At 37.9% G+C, this 17,626-nt stretch overlaps 1 protein-coding gene across 1 annotated transcript; it reads left to right on the top strand.

Moving 5' to 3' along the window:
- Window positions 1–683: 683 nt before the first annotated feature.
- On the top strand, window positions 684–17,271 carry FAN1 (FANCD2/FANCI-associated nuclease 1; the record flags this gene model as incomplete). Its single annotated transcript, XM_010284391.1, has 9 exons — window positions 684–1,989; window positions 6,891–7,031; window positions 8,051–8,246; window positions 10,590–10,823; window positions 11,334–11,465; window positions 12,633–12,741; window positions 13,476–13,595; window positions 15,939–16,103; window positions 17,062–17,271. Coding segments are annotated over exons 1-9 (2,613 nt in total), but the record flags the coding sequence as incomplete, so codon positions are not given.
- Window positions 17,272–17,626: the final 355 nt, after the last annotated feature.

The following is a 17,626-nucleotide window of genomic DNA, read 5'->3' as shown; positions in this document are numbered from 1 at the left end:
GCGCAGAGCCGCTTGCCACTGCGCCGTGCAGAGCGGCGTGGGCTGCTGCGAACGGCCCCGGGAGAGCGCAGCCTGGCCGGCGCTTTCCGAACTGCCGCAACGGCGATCGGGTGCCCTGCGAGACACGTGCCGGTGCTTGGTATGCACGCGTGCGTGTTTTACGTGCTCTGTAAAAGTGGGCAGTTGGCACCAAAAAACAGTATGCCTGTAACCAGCAAACAAGATAATGACAAAAATTAGAGGACTATGTCCTTTCCTGAATTTTGTCGCAAATTTTCATTTACATCAGCAAGCGAACATGGCATTTCAATAGTCAAAGTGCATAGTAGTATTTCCATTTTTTAAACCATTCCCATGAAGCTGGCATTAGTGCTCAGCATGCCATTCATGGTGTGCTGCCTTGCCTGCCTAGTGAGAAGGTAAAGGGACGGTTGTATTGTAGCCGTTAAAGATTGCTTCACTTTTCCACTTCTAGTGTTTTATTTCTTCTTCTCTGCTCGTTCATGTTGGTTGTATTTGGTACCTTAGAAAATCTTTCATTCAATATTTTTTTTTTCTTGAAGGCGTGTCAGAGGATTACAGATGCAAACTTAACAGAAGTCTTTTTTTTTAAGTATTACAGAATAAGGAAATATGGCTTGAATGAAGTTGCCTGTGTCATGTAAATGCTTTGAAGTTTTGTAATGGCAGAAGCTGGGTCTTCAGAAATTAAGAGATCCCGAATAAGTTTGTCACTCAGTAAAAATAAGGAAAAAAAAGGAACAACAAAAAAGCTGGAACATAAAGGAACACCATCTATACCTTCAGCATCCTCCTCTCTTATTTCCTTTTTTAACAATGTTCCCCCTGCCAAAATTACCTGTCCCGTGTGTGGGCAAATGGTGCCACGATTCAGAATCAATGAGCACATGGATGAAGCATGTCAGAGAAACCATGGTGAGATTGGCGTTATTGATTCAACACTCAACTCTCTTAGGAACGAGAGTCCTGCAGCTGCAAATGTGAACAATAATTCCAGCTCATATTTTTCAAAAAACCTCTTAAATCTAGAAGCTAGTCCTTCCAAAAGCAGTTTATTGAAAATGGAAGGGAGTGCAGCACAACAAATTAGTCCTTATTTTAGCAATAAAAGTTCAGTCCATAGTGTTAACAATGAACCACAGGCTCAAACAGTTAAAATAATCTCTTTGGGAAGCTTGTCATCTAAACTGTCCAGAAGATGTATCCAGGGAGGAAAACAGATCATGTATAAAGAGATTGACTCTTCGCCTCCAGCTGTTCACAATATGGGCGAAAGTGCTGCAGCATGGGATGGTGATGATGATAAGATTTTTGCTAGGCATGGTTCTCAGAAAGAAAATCATCTTGCTCAGAGAGAGTGCCAGGAACAAAATTTTTCGAAGGAGAAACCTGAATTTCAAGAAGAAATAAACAAGTGCAATGGAGAAAACCTTGTGGATATTGTTCGAGTATCATTACCAGCTGATTACATTAATGGCAGAAGGTTACCAATTGGTTCAAGGAGCACCAAAACAGAAAGTAGGTCTGAAAGTGTGATACTTAGTCCTGATAAATTTGAAACACATCTAGCCATTTATACTTCAGCAGAACTGGCCAGTAGTTTGGAAGTCAAGATTCAGCCTCACACTCAGATTGTTCCTTCCTCCAAGTCAGAAGTGAATTGTGGTACACAAAATGGCTTAAGCAAGGGTGATGTACAGGTACTTCCTGTGGAAGTTCAAGAAGACTTTAAACATGAGATTAATCATACTTCGTCAGAAACTGTGGAAAAGGTAGAATTTCAAAATTCCTTTGGGGATATTTTAGACAAAATAAATGAGGTTAGTTCTGTGCCCGGCTCTCCTGGTCACCCATATTACCTCCAGAATTTTTTAGTGGTGCTACGAGCAGTCTTGGAGAACGAAGATGATGTCAGACTTTTTGATGAGCAAGACATGAGCATTATAACGAAGTTCTGCAAATTATCAGGTATTTTTTTTTAATATATTTTCACATTACCTTTTGTAGAGAAAACTGTTACATAGTTTTATGTGAAGAGCGCTATACCAACGGGCAATTAGTAAATTCCTTAAGGGAACAAGCTCCTTTTTGTCAGGAGACGTATCCCTCAGTGGCTTCTTGTAGGTAAACTTTCCTAATGTTGCTTTAATGGAAGGTAAGGATAAATAGTGGATATTTGTAAGAAATAGAGAGAGAATTATTACATATACTTCAGCGGGGGGGGGGGGAATACTTTTTTTGCTGTTTTATTACTGTTTTTTAGAATTTTAAGTCAACTTACTGCTGCATTTAAACATGTTTCCAAAGAAGGAAACTCGTAGCACAGAAAAAGAGTATCAGTTAATGCCAAGCTTTTGATGATTATTACATATAGGAATTCTACAAAATGGGGTTATGAAGAGACCTGTGCTGGATACATGGACCTTGAAAAAAATACTTCTGAAGTTGGGTTTTTGAGCCTTGATTCAGCACATTTACAGATTACTTTCGTGCTTGGTGTGAATCCATGGTTATTCTTATGATTATTACCCAATGTTTAGAATGCTCGTTACTAATTAACAGTTACTTTCTTGTAGGTAGCTTAGTACTTTTAACTCTCATTAATTTCAGTAAGAGCCAGAATGTTGGAGATTTAAGCCCTCCATATTTAGAAAAGATTCAAAGCAGACATGTTATCTGAATCATATACTCATATAAATTTTATAGTAAAAGCATGGCAGAAGCAAGTTAAAACTAGCCCTCCAGATTTTTATGTATGTTTATAACTTGTCTTAAACTGTAATTCAGAGTAGTTGCACCAGCACTTGAGCTGCAAACTTTGAGCATCACAATGGAAATAAGCTTATAACAACCTTCCCAAGAAAATTTGTATCTCAGGGTATTGCAGGCATAACCATTTATATTGTTTTAAGCTACTATAGTAATATATAGCTGCCTCACAAAGTATTTTTAGGTATATGTTCATATGAGCTGAGTTCATGCATCTGAGCTGAACATACGAAAGTGAGAGTTGCATATATATCTGCTGGTAAAAATAAAAAAATCAGAAGCTGCCTGCCCTTATTAATGTATTGTGTTCATTGAGCTTGGCTTAACTAGCAGGCTATAAAGTTTATCACACTAAAAAATAGTATTTCCCTGTGTGAAACTGTTGTGTATTCGGTCTTTTTCCTCTCTGTAGATTATATTTTTTTCTGCGCTAGTGTACAACAGTCTCTAGACTGCTTCCCCATTGCAAAAGTATAAGAAAACTGTTTGAGCTGTTCAGAGCACTTAGTCCCATAATGTTTGTTTCTATAAAGTTCCAAATTATATTGTGGGTAGATGTTACAAAAGAAAATATGAAGGTCATGACTTTGGTTAGCAGTTATGTGAAATTTTTCCAAGGCCAAAAGGAGACTTTTCAGTAAGTGTTTTTCTAATAACTTGGATAGATGTGGAGAATAATAGAATGAAGTTAGGGTAGTGTATATGACATCACAAGGTTTTTAATACAGGATACTGAGTGACAGAATTAAAGAAGTGTTGGCTTGAGCTTTTTAGGAAGAAATATAGCCCTGATAAGTAGTTTACAATCTCACTTTCTTAAAAAAATTGAGTCAGTGCATATCTGTTTCTCAAGGAAGCACTTAAATTATGGTGGAACAATCTCAGAAATGCCTTTTTTGACGTAAGATCTTCTTCCAAAATTTAGCAACTGGAAAGGACCCCGAGAACATTCTTCATTTGCCCCAATGAAAAAGTCAGCTGAGCCGACTCAAACCACCTTAAGAGATGGTTGCTAAAAAGGTGAAGAAGCACCAGAGGAGGAATTAGGGCTCTAAACTTACACAGGTGTTTCTGCAGTAGTTACCTGGTCACAGTTAAGCTCTTACAGATTATATTGTAATAATTACAATTACTCAGTAATACCAAACCTTTAAAGACTAGTACTAACAGAAGTTACGAGAGTGTTGTAAGTAAGATGAGATCATAACAGGACTATATTTGTCAGGGAGCAGCAAGAGCAGACTACTCTGCATTGGAGGATGACCCAGGAGCCAAAAGGGACTGCAGGGCTGACAAAGCCTCACATAAGCTCTTGCCAGCAGCCTGAGCCCAGCTTACACACCTGCACCATATCAGAGCTGACCTTGAACAGAAGCAGCGAACCTGTGGGATGGGGTTGCAGAGCCTATTGGTGCACTTAAGGCTATAAGAATATTAAAATAGTTAACTTGCTCCACCCAAATGTGTATACAGTGACATCTTGGAGCTTGATAATGCCTTGTTTATGTTGTGATAGTTAAAATGGGAATATATAAAGAAAGAATGGAATATAAGCAACAAAACTGGCTCTCTGAGGCAAGCAGCAGATGCGTATCATTTACATCCAAAGAAGATCTAGGAATAAACTTACAGTTCGCTTATTAGTGGATGCAGGCTTTGGCTACTTTGACAAATACTAGAAGAGATGTTCAGGATGCAGCTTCCTTATTTCCATGTTCCCTCCTCTGGATGAGTACAACTCTGATCAGTAAAAGTAACTTGTTCTGTTAGATAAAGGAAGTACTTGTTTCTCTTTCAGTAGTGTGATTTCAGTATTCTCGTCTCGCAGGAGTTCAGAGTAGAGAAAGCATTATTGCAAAGTGGTGCTGATAAATCCATGTCTGCACTGACTGCTAAAGTCACAAATAAAACAACCTCTCTTTGCAGGGTAGGAAAAATGCAGTGATTCGTCTATGAGAAGTGATCAGATAGCATTAAGTCAATAGATAATGAATTCTGGACAAGTGACAGATGGAGGTCTTTACCTTCAAGAAATCCAAGACGGAATACTTTAAAAGTTCAGGTAGATGGGTTATCTGTTCCACATTAGAAGTTTCTACCCAAGCAAGTGTTGTCTTTCAGTTGTCATGACACAAAAAACCCCACACATGTGCTTAATACTACAAAGTTGCTTGAACATAGGTATTCTCTAGTATTTAATTATTTTCTGCTAAAATGTCTACCTTTCTTCAGTGAGTTATCTCTAATGCTTACTATGAAAGGAATGATATTTTTCAAAGGATCAAATTTGAAGCAACCCTTCCTGCCTGCCTGCCCGGTTTTCTCAAAAGTGTACAGCTTTTATGTTGGATGCAGAGCACTGCCAATTTTTGAAGTACTGGAAATGGCAGAGGTGTATCCATAACAAGTAATATGCAGTGCAATGTCAGGCTTTGTGTTCAAGATGAGATCTGTCTGAACTTATGGTGAACTTATGGTATGGAACTTAACATTACACTTAGATGTAATATTAAAAAATGTCTTTTGTATTCTCCATGTTTAATTTCAGTGCATGTTGCAGTTGGAAGAATTTAAATGCAAGCACATAGTTCTAGTGACGCTACTTAATACATTTTGTGAAATCCTCCTTCCAACTTTTATACATCAGAAAAATCTTAGCTGAGAAATACTGATTTATAATCACCAGTGGAACTGAGGTACAGAAAACTGAGCAAGAAAAAATAGTGTAATCATTTTCTGTTGCATTTTAATGAATCATATTCTAAGATCGTCTGCATCTTGTGGCTGATAATATTTCAACTTAGGGTGAATTTTTTATTTCAGTGATACACCTGAAATTTTCTTAAGAACTACAAAAGAAAAAAAAAAATCCCCCAAACCTTCAAAGGTAATGTACTGCAGAACAGGGTGCTTAAGAAGCGATTAATTACTTGTGCAATACTTTTTTATTCTTCTATTTGTCATTCAAATCCTTTAGAGAGAAAGCAGTCCGTACATGCCTTTGCTGCATTGCAGCCCTAGTTTGGTCGATTTCCATGGGCTGGAGGAAGGATGTTCATGTGTCACTGGACCTTTTTGCAGAGTTGTAAGAACTGGAGACAGACTTCAAAGAAGTTACAAAACCCCATGGAGAAAATGACAAGCTTGTGCATCTGAATGTAGTTGTCTCAGTGAATGGATCCTGGAAACATTCTATTAAAAAAGTCTGAAAAAGTCTTTTTAAGGACAGGAGAGTAAATAAGCATGTAAAAGTTAACTGCCATTTCTTAAGTATATGTAGGTCTGGTAGTGTTTCAGTGTCTGTATTAAAGATCAGTTTCAGTCAAGCAGCAGCAGACAGGGATAAAAAAATTAGAAGTTAATGAAGGATGAATTAAATATTCAGAAGGGTGCTGAATGAAGTAATAATAGCTAGACTATTTTCAGCTAAGATTTAATAAGCTATTTTGTTGAATTTCAGCATTGTTAGTATTTTTAAAGTATTTTTAAAAGGTACTTTAAGAGAGCACTTCCCTGATAAAAATCAAATCAATAGGAGTTTTTTTGCCTTGTTTTCAGTAGGTACATTAGTAAAATAAAGCTTATCTTTGGAAAAATAAGAATCTGAAGACTGCTACAAAGAGAGGTATTCTGTGGTTATGAAATCATTCTCTCAGACTACAGCTTCTTTTGTCCCCCAGCATCAAATCGTTGGTTATTGAATGAGTTTTAAAGAAAGCAAAAAGACCTATTTAACATCACAATACGCAGAGTTTGAAAAATGAAGTTGTCTTTTCGTAGGAAACAAATTATTTCTTAAAGAGTAAGCGTGTCCAAGATGCCTTTTAGCATTACCTACATTACCATTCATCACCTATAACATACATTGTAATAATTTTCTGTCTACAAAACTTAGAGATTCTAATGAGCAATAATTACTTGAAAAAGTGAATTCTGCTATTTTACCAAGTCTGCTGGTAGAACATGGGCAGATTTAAAACCTGTTTTAGAGAATGTCTGCATCAAAGTAATTTTTCTAGGTAAGATAGTGATTCTGCATAGTACTGTGTTTTAGGATTTGATTTTCTTTTTATCCTTCCCTGCTCTACTTAAATTTGCAGTTGGTGGGCAGAAGTTATATGTCAGACTTTTTCAACGCAAGCTGAACTGGTTAAAGGTGAACAAAATAGAGTATGGAGAGATAAGTATGGATTTGTCACCAATAATTGAAGAACTGGCTGAAGCCAGATTTCTGCAAACAGGTATGGCCAGCATTAATAAATGTTAAAAATATTGCAAATAAAATCTGCAGTTCTGTCATGTTAGAGTTTAATGCATTATATGCTTGTCTGTGCCTTAAGAATTAGAGGAGCAGACTAAAGGTTTCAGCTAGATGAGTTGTGTTGTGTTACATTAATAATAAAGGCTGTTAGTGCAAATTAGGTAATAGGGACAGCTAAATACATGTCAGGGCTGTAAGTGCAGCAGTAGGCCTCGCTTGCCCTCGCCAGCCTCATTTCAGACCGTGACCTGCACAGCCTCTGCACATTAGTCCAGAAGCTCTACTTAATATCCTTCAGTACCGCCCTGAGCTGTCCCTGGCCTTGTCCATCTCTGGCCAACTGGACCTCCAACCAGTGCTGCAGGTGTTTGTTTCCAGTCTTGTCTGTGGCCCCGTACTGTGGTCGGATCTCGGACATAAATTGTAGTCTTGTCTCTTGTCTTATGTCGGCTCGTCATTTAGATCAACCCTGGACCTGATTCATCATCGTGCGTTTTCAGAGGCGGCCAGTAGAGTCTGTTACCAGGCCTTTTGCTCTGCCCGTAAATTCTGTTAATTTACAGTGGGACTGCACCAGAGTTGGTGAGGACACTGCCAGTGCTGTGGTCACTCTTGACTCCTGGCTCATTCCCCCTTGTTGAGCAGCTGTGCTGCTGCTGCTCCCTGGCAACACTTTTTTTTTGCATTGGGCAAAGTTTTAATCATCAGGAAGACAAATTTTTCTGAACAGCATTTTTTTTGTAACTCAGCAGAAATTCTTTATATTTGCTTTTGTTTTGAAGTTGCAAACGGATTTTTTTCTGATTATTCTGTTTCTTCAGTCTGGACCTGTGAAGAGAATAAATTTCAAGCTGAACCAGCTAATGTTGATAATACATGTTTGAAGAATCTAAATGATGAGATTAGTACCAGGTTATATGAATGTACTGTATTTTGAACTGTTGCTTGAGTGTATATGTATAGCACATAATGAATGTATGTGGATCATTTTACTTCTAGAATCTGAACTGGAAGACCTGTGTGAAGGGTTGGATTTGCTTTCAGCCCCTGAGCTAAAAACACTAGCAAAGATCTTTCACTTGCCAAACCCAAATGGTCAGAAACAGCAACTTGTGGATGATTTTCTGAGGTTGGCAAAACAACGTTCAGTCTTCGGCAGAAGTCAGGCTGGTATTGGGACAGTGATTTTAAAAAGGTAACTCTGTTTATAGTTAAATTTTGCAGGTGAATGTAAGTTACGCTTCAAAGGACTCAATCTAGATGCCTTTTGAAGAGTGGAATGGATTTAGTAAATTCATGAATAAAAAAGGGCAGCATTAAATTTTGATTCACAGCAGGTCAATCAGAAGGGTAAATATTAAACTTTTTTTTAAACTATGTCATGCTTTTCAACTATGGGCATGATTATCTGTCTCCAAAGATACTCAGTTACACAGGGGAACATTCCTGAATTATTTAAAGCAAAATCGGCGCAGAAAAGGAAGACCTAGGGAAAGTCATTGCCTATTAAAGCAGCTATGTGATGTTCATGTGCTGGGTGAGCTCTTTTAATAGAGTTAGAGGGGAGCATGATCTCTCTTTTTGTGATTGACTTTGTACTTTAGCATAGAACCTCCTTTTCAGCAATATTTTAAAGGGAAAAGATTGTGTTGCTTGACAAAGTGTTCTTTCTTTCCTGTGAATTTTTACTCTGGCTATCACAGCTGTGTGTCTTAGATGCCCGTGCCTTCCAGGTCTTCTGGGGTCCAGATTCAGGTTTAAGGTGTCATTTTGCCCTAATGGGAGTGATTACAGCATTGCCATTCTTGGTGTTTAGGGCTGGCTCTGTAGCTACAACATCCACAAAAAGTCTAGGAAGCCGAACTGAAGTAAATAACCAGGGTACTGGTGCTAAGGTACAAGTCAGTTCTGGAGTTTGTAAGCTTTCTTATGCTGTTACCTCTCTTAGTAACTCATACCAAAAAGTAACTGTTTGAATAATAATGCATGTAAACAAAGGTTGCTTGTCTAGCAGGTAGCTTGTCTAGTAGGCTGGAGAACTAGAGTCTGAACTCAGTAATTGTGGAATCCTTTCTGCACAAAATCCAGGATGGGTAGAAAGCTGACAGATACCAGTATGTACTGCATTTGCCTCAATAACATAATACGTCTTTCCTGTTGTATTCTTTTTCAAATAAGAGAGATACAAAGCTTTGTCAAGTTTTGCATGGCTATGTTTATTGGACATATGTTCCCCAGCCCCACCCAATCTGTCACATGATTCCCCACAAAATTCCTTGCATTAAAAGGGGCCTAGTATTGGAAGAAGAACTTTAAAGTCATCACTCCATGAAGAATTATTATTACATGAATCAATAAGGTCTTTCCTTATGCCAAAAGAGAGGCCTAATGCTAGCTAAGTGCTGGGCTTGCGGAGCGTCACAACTGGGAGGTTTGCATAGTATGGTTAGCTTCTTTTAAAGTAGTTTTATTTGGTCTTTGTTGTTTTCAAAAGACAACAGGAGCTCTATTGGTTCCCATTCCATTAAAAATAGTATTTCGCACTGGTTTCATTGTCTGCAGTAGCATTGAGCTTCATTTGGTCCACAGGAAAACAGCTACAGTGATCATAGCTACAGCCATGCTTATCTTGTATTAGAGGATGTTGGGACTTTGTGACAAGTAAGGATGTTTTAATTTAAGGAGTTGCGGTTGTTTCCTCCTTCTAATCCAGGTATAGAAAACTTCATTACGAAAATGCTTTGTATCACTTGAGATTTCATTTTTTCTCTTTGATACTAGATATTCGAACTATGTGATGATGCATGATGCATAATTTGTATAAATATCTCTAACAGAAATAAAATTGTTTCCAGAATATGGGCTTGAACTATACAAAGAAAGGCTAGAAAAAAACGTCTTCAGGAAATGGAACGGAACCTGGCAAAATCAGTTACGTTCCAAAAAGGTCCTTGGCTCTCGCTTACTCCATGCTCCCAAGAAAAGACACTGATCGTTACTTGCTTGGCCAGATCAACTTCAGGAATGTTATGCTCTTGGGTGTACTTGACAGCTGAAATACTAGTTACCCCATGAGACAAGAGAAAATCCTGTTTTAAATCTGTGCTGTCCTGGGGACAAGTAGCAGAAATTTTAACTTCTGTGAAAAGGCTGGATGAAGATGTGCTAATACAGATACCCTAAAACAGGGGATTTCACATTGTGGTTTGTAAACCTTGACCTAACAGCAAACCACAGCTTATTGCTTGTTGGTACTGCCTGGCATAGTAACAGGAGTGGCTGCACCCAAAGGGCAGTTAGTTCCAATTCTATTCTGCTTGAAGTTTGGCCCTTAAACTTATTAATGTTTTTCTTTAGCTTTTCACTAGAGGTGAACTATGCACTATATAGTTTCTCAAGCTGCTTCTTTCAAGGTAAATGAAGTTTACACATTTATTGTCTTGAAAAAAAATTATTCTCACACTTCCTTCAGTGTATTTGAATTTTTATAAGTGATGGTAAAAACCATTTGTTACAGTTATTTTATTTGTCCTTCCAGGGTGAAGGACTTGGCTGGAAAATCTGTGAGGGTCTGTAAAGGCCCTCGGGCTGTCTTTTCTCGAATTCTGCTGCTATTTTCACTGTCTGAGTCGATGGAGGATGAAGAAGCCGGTAGTGCTGGCCAAGGCCAGCTCTCCACAGTCCTTATGGTAAACATGGGGCGTATGGTATTCCCCAGTTACACTGTAAATAGGAAAACACAGGTCTTCCAGGACAGAGAAGATCTTATCAGGTAGGGGGAGCTTTGGCAGTTTGGAGATCTGTTTATTTGTAGAACAGCTTTACTGCAGTACTTGTGTAGGCAAATAAGAATTCATCATCTAGAACTCTAGATGTAAATAGGTAGAGTGCACTTTTGCAATTATTTTAAATGCATTTTTGTATTCAGGTAGGACTTGTAATCCATAGTGGCTTGCATTTTGAACCAAAATAGCATGTTTACTTGCTTCATGATCATTTGCTGATGAAAGTTGTTTCTTCATTTGCTGTGATGATTATTAGAAGGGACTCTGAACAAAACAAAAAATACGTTCTCTAGTTTATAAGTAATTTTAAACGTAATGTACCCTGCTAGTGTAAACTCTGCCAATCTTACAAGATTAGGAATAAAGTTGTCTGCATGGTTCAATGTCTTTGGAGACTGGAAGGGAGTTTTTAAAAGGTATTCTGTGGAGGAATTGATTTCTTTGAATTATAAATCCTTTTTGAGCCTAATACAGTTACTATGTTTTTTTTCCCTTAGGTATGCAACTGCTGCTCATCTATCAAATGATATAGCCACTGCAATGGTAAATGGGAACTGGGAAGAAGCTAATCATCTATATATGTGTGCTAAAGAAACCTGGAATGAACTGAAAAATCACCCTTCTTTGAGGTAGAAAACTGGAAACTAGACTAGTGTTCATATCAAACTATGTATTTATGTATTTATTATACATTTATAAGTGTATTATCTTTTGGTACTTTTCATTTTGAGAGAGGCTTACAGGCTAGTGTTATTATTTAAACCTGATAAATTTAGAAGCTTTAATGTTCTTGAAAGCTTTGAACTTCCTGGTTGTTTTCTTAGCTTTTAAATGATTATATGAAAAGGCCTTTTTTATAAAATCTTGGGAATGAATTGGTAGACATGGATAAAGCACTAAAACATTCTGTTCTGTGGGCCAGTGCAGGACAACAAGAGACTTATTTTTCCCTTGTCATAGTTTGTTTTTATGGCTTTTGGACAAATAACAATAAGCAGAATTGAAAATTCACTGTGAACAAAAGCATGTTGCAAACATTATGGGAAAACATACTGGGTTATTAATCTCTTCAAACTTCCAAGTGGGTGTCATTCAGGAAACATTACTAAAGATCTGAGAACTGAAATAACGTGTATTGTTTTTGAAGCATCCTTCATCATTTTTTCTTTCAATTATTTTGTTTTCTGGCTTAGTGATACGCCGAAAGTTAAAGCCTTATGTTTGGCTTTATATTCATTTTAATGGCAATAGATTTAAAATAATATTCATAGAGGGTCATTTGGAGATCTGCTCCATTTCACACGGAAGGCAGTGGAAAAACCTGGTTTTATTTCAATAAGACATTTGAAAGACTTTGTGTTGAAACATAGTGGTGCCTACCCAAAATATGTTAGTCATCTTTTATGGCAGGAAATGCCTGTTCTAGCCTTTTTCTTTTGTTCAGCTGTGTTTCTGAAGTTAACCTTCTGATGTAGGAGAATAAGTTGGCAGTAGCAAAACATGATGTAATAAATTATTGGTTTGCATCTGATATAGAGCTTACTAACTAATAATTCCACTGCTGTTGAAACCTACATATGCTGTGCAAGTGCGGCTGGCACCTTCTACGTCGGCTAAACGATTTTCTTACCCTTGGGTTCTTGACTTTGCAGCTGGGATACTCATTTCAGTTAAATTTTGATAGATAAGGCATTTAATTTTTGTAAATGCTTTAGATATAAGTATTCTTAGTAAGAGAATTTTAAGAATTTAAATTGCCATCATTGAACTGATCTAAGCTACTTTTAACCTTTCAGCTATCACAGAGTTTTACCTGAGTTTCTGCGGCATTTCACAGTTGGCTGGGTGTATACAAGAATCCTTTCTCAAGGTGTTGAAATTTTGCAGAGACTTCACATGTATGAGGTAAAGTGGTGGAGTGAACAGGAATATGTGTTTAATGTAGCATTGTATATCAATTTACATTTCTGATGTTGCTGGAAAATGGTGATAATGTTTGACAGGACTTGCTACAGTTCTCTTAACAGGTTACTTTTAAGGAAAAAGAGCTTTTTTTCATGCTGCTTTAGAAAGTTTTAAATTGTTTTGATTTCTGCTTATGCTTTGGAGATTTACTATATGTAATATGCCATAAGACTGTTGCTGAGACATTGTTGTTTTGTTATTTAAAGATATCTATGTTTCACTAGATTTGGTCATTGCTTTTAAATAAGAAATCTTGGAAGAAAAGCATTCTGTGAAATCCCTGCCTTTTCACCTTAGGAGCTATCATCTCCAAAGGCCTCTGACTTGTACGCTAAAGCAAACCAGATTATTCTCACTTTGCCTCTGCAAAAAGGCAACAAGTAATATTCAGGTCTTTTTGATACACAATAACTAATACAGGAAGGATGAAAATACTGTATTTTTGACAGCTAACCTTTAAGTTTACATTAAAGTATCTCTATTCCAGAGTTTTCAAGATATATCCATGCACCTGAATACATAGGGTGTTGGAGTAAAAACGGGGTTTGAATTGCGCAGAGACAAAGTTTTATCGTACCCAGTAATTACAAGAGAAAGAATCAAGCTAATTACATAATGAAACTTCAACTTGGTTTTCTAACTCCATTAATAAAGATATAATCCTGTTGCTACAGGAAGCGGTGCAGGAGCTGCAGACTCTTCTGGCTCAGGATGTGTATTGTACTGACAGCAGAGGGCGATGGTGGGATCGCCTGGCTCTGAATTTACATCAGCACTTGAAAAACACTAAGAAGGTATCTTCACAACTGCATTCTGTAAACCTGGACACACTGCAGTCATTGTCTGAAAATATTTCTTTTAAATATTTCCTATGAGAAGGACGGGGGGTAGGTGCTCCTAAAAATGCAGATATTAGTAGTAATCCCAAGGTCAGGCAACCAATTTCTCTTAAGAAATTGAGTGTACCTTCATCCTTGGTTGGCCTGCTTTTTTCTGTTACATAGAACACCATTTGGCATGAATAATTGCATGGGAGTTATCAGGCCGCAGCTTCCTTCCTGTTCTGCCTTAGAAATTTGCCTAACGTGTGAGAAGCAGAGAAACTTCTTGCAGTAAACACTACTGCTTCTGAATGCGAGTCATGATGAGGCCGTATCTGGAATGAAAAAACCAAACATGATTGGAAGGAGTTTTTTGGTTTTTTCAAACAAAAAATTAAGAGAATTAAGTCCTTGGCTAACTGTTGCCACTGGGGAGAAGGTTGCCTCCTATATCTGGACCAGTTTTTGTGTGAGGTTTCTACTGTAAGGAGTCAAGCAGTAGAAAAAAGCCCATTTCTAATCTGTTACTTGTACACAGCTCTGGCAGAGTTATCAGTCTTTAACAGCAAATTTAAACTATTTCCATGGTCCTAGAGGAGAAACCGTAACTGATCACCCTTATCCTGGTAGAGAATAACATTAATGGTTTGATAGCATGTACTACAGGCTACGTTCATCCATGTCTGTTTAATTCTCTTAGGAAGGCAGAGGAGGGGAGAAGAGGTTTTGAGGTAATCTTAGCTTTTGCTGAAGCTTTACTTTCTTCCCTACCAGTAGGATGGACACATAGACACACGCTAGGGTGTGTTTGTACAAGCAAAACACATTATTTGTGCAGTGGGTAAACTTGCCAGTCTTAAGGCTTTTTAGAAACACTGTGTACATGGTGAGCAGTCTTTGAGTTTCCTAAGTGTTTAGCTGGCATGTAGCCGAATGAGAGAAAAATAACCATATGGGAATGGCAAGGATTGTGTGCAAGGATTGTTGTAAATCTCTGTAGAACTTTCTGGCACCTCTGGAAAGATTTCTGCAGCAGAATATACAGGAACCAGAGAATACTGCAAGCTGCAGTACATGTTGTGCCTTTGGATTCCTTGTGAGCTAGCACCAGCTTTTCACAGACTTTCTTTTCAAGAGCATCGAGGCGTAGAAGCCACCGTCTAACTCATTTTAGGGCTCAGTTAGAGTTCCATAAATTTTCTGTGCAACAAACAGCAGGTGGCACTTGTATCAGCTGTTGGTCTGAGGATTTGTAAGTACAGGAGATTATGTCCATTTTTCCTGTCACATACAAAGGAGAAATATTGTGAATGACTGAAAATGCAACTCTGTAGGACTGTTTAGGTCACAGTGAAGTATGGCAGACTGAAAATCAACTTCGAACTAAAAGACGAAGACGACCAATGTAATTGAACACACCTAAGATACCTGACTAATTTGGCAATGAAAAATAGAGATTCAAAAAAGTTTTAAGTCCAGGAACAGTAGCAGTTGTAGAGTTATTTAAAATAAGCAGAGAATGACCTTTTTTTTGCCCCTCACTAAGGCTATTGAGAATTGGGATTAAAATGCTTGTATTTTGTGTTGCATTTTAATTCTCTAAGTCTGTTAAAAGGAAATAATATCGTAGGCTGTCAAGCATCTGCGGTTTTCACTTCTACATCTTAAACCCCATATCAAGCTTTTTCCAGATTTGGAATTAGCAGTTGTACAAAGGAAGAGTTCGTCTTATTTATAAAGAGTTTGTTTATAAATAGTTTGTTGTTCCTTATTTATAAAGTAGGACAATGTGCCTTCCTCAAGTCACAGAAAGAGTATGTCAGAACCATGATTTGAATTAATTTTGGAGTCCATATTTAACCTTGGATGTTCTTCAGTGCAGTAGTCCATTGATCTAAAATTTGTTCAGTATGTACATTCTTGCACAATTGATCTGATCCTTCTGTTGCCATATTATGTGCTGTTAAGAAACCGGCTTAAAAATGTTAGGCTGATACTACCTTAGAACCAGCTCTTTTTTCTGGTCACTTATGTAGAATTTACACTTCCTTAGTTTTATGTTGATCAGTACAAGCGGAGAGTAATTTCTTTTTACTGTACCAGTGCAAATTTGAATCCAGAAGCCTACTACTGCAAAATACTACTTACTAGTTAGAACTTCAGTACATAAATAAGAAAGGTGGCCCTGTCTTATATGCTGTTTTTTACATTCACAATTTGTGCTCCTTAAATCAATTGGTCTTTTGGACTTAGTAAGATGAGACAGATGTGCATAGGTCTTTCTAAATTACTGCTTGTTACCTTGCTCTTTGCTAGGCCATTGACTGCATTAGAAATGGGCTGGCAGACCCGTTTGTACGTACTGGGCATCGTCTCTCTCTCTATCAACGGGCCCTACGAATCAGAGACTCTCCAAGCTGCAAGCAGTTCAGATGCCTGTTTCATGATCTGCCAGTCGTAACTGTGGAGGATGTGGCACATGTAAGTAAAGTTGCTGGTGCTTTCTGAGAAATAACAACTCAGCAGGTCTTTTTTCTTCTGGTCTGGGAGACTGTTGTTACACGCTGTGCGCCAGCCTCTGACTTACTTGTGCTGCAGGAAAATTAATGCAAATGTGTTTCTTACACAAAAGCCTCTTGTAAACAAATACTGCTACTTATTTGTTAAACGGTCAGCTTCTTAGCTGAAGTCAGTCTGCTGTACACCGATGTAATTTGCATTGCTTTACTGAATATGAGGTATGAATCTGATCAGCTATAAACTCCACTAATTTACCAGCAACACTCTCGGAACCTTTCTGTGTGAAGAGTCTGATCAAATCAGTGCATTGCCTCTGGTGTCTTCCAGGCCAAGCGTTCTGTGTGTAAGAAGTAATAGTAACCTTAGCATGTTGTCAGCATTAGATTAATGGCTCAAAAAAGGCAAGGGTTCTTTAGTAACCTTTGGGAGTTATGCACTGTAAATACATGCTCTGCAAATGTGCAGTATGATGCGCTTGCAACATATTGGAGTGGATTTTTTTTAACTCATTCTTATCCTTACTGTTGCAAAGGTAACTGTATCTGTGCAAAGTCAGAGCAGACACTCACTTTCTCTCCCGGCCTCGTCGCCGCATATGTCCCTAGAGCCCTTCTTTTTCTCAATCCAGAATCGGTCTCCTCAGTCATCTATATTATCTCTTTCTGGTCCTGCATATTAGAAAGACCACATTCCCATCTGCCCAGCATTTTTGCTAGCCATTTTTTCTCTGAAAAATTTGCCAGTTTATAAAAGCTAAACACAACGATTTCAAGGGAATGGCAGGTTAAATTTTACTCAGTTGATTTTTGGAAACAGGTCTAGTTCTGAGAAATGGGTGTTTTAGGAGAGATTCAGATACCTATGCTGCAGCTTTTTAAATGTGATGCTGGAGAGTAACTAGTTCTTGTCATATGTTCAGGTTACGATCAAAGGAAAGATGTGTCCTCAGATGGGAATGGGAAAATCTGTATTTCTAATGGAGGATATTGGTGATGAAGAAGGAGGTGAAGACTGCAGTGTATCCACAGTCATGTGCTCAGTTGAGGAGCTGGCATTAACTCATTACAGACAAAATGGTTTTGATCAGGGTAACAGTAACTTTTTTTTTTACAGTAAAGTAACTGTGGGAGTAAAGAACCAATTTACTATACAGTTTAGTTAATAGACCAGTTTTAGCTGATTTCATTAGACCAGTTTTTAGTCTGATTCCGTTTCCTTCCCAAACGGCTCTAGTGTGTAATTTCCTTACCAAAATGCTCTAATATGTATTTTCCACTTGACCTGCTTCCTGGCCTTTAATTATTTGCTGCCTCCATACACCTAAGGTGGTTTTGAAATGTGTTAGGAAAAAACCCAATGTTTCTTCTTTTCTCCATAGAAAATCACTTAACTTTGCGTTTCGTATTAGTGAACAGCTATTTTATTTGTTACGGGTAAAATGCTACCAGTGTCATTTAAGGGAGTGTCATTAAGGAAAGGTAAAC

The sequence above is a fragment of the Phaethon lepturus genome, unplaced genomic scaffold (assembly GCF_000687285.1).
Source record: "Phaethon lepturus isolate BGI_N335 unplaced genomic scaffold, ASM68728v1 scaffold57913, whole genome shotgun sequence".
Classification (NCBI taxonomy): Eukaryota; Metazoa; Chordata; class Aves; order Phaethontiformes; family Phaethontidae; genus Phaethon; species Phaethon lepturus.
The sequence above is the reverse complement of the archived record's forward strand: the minus strand, read 5'-3'. Positions and strand labels throughout refer to the sequence as shown.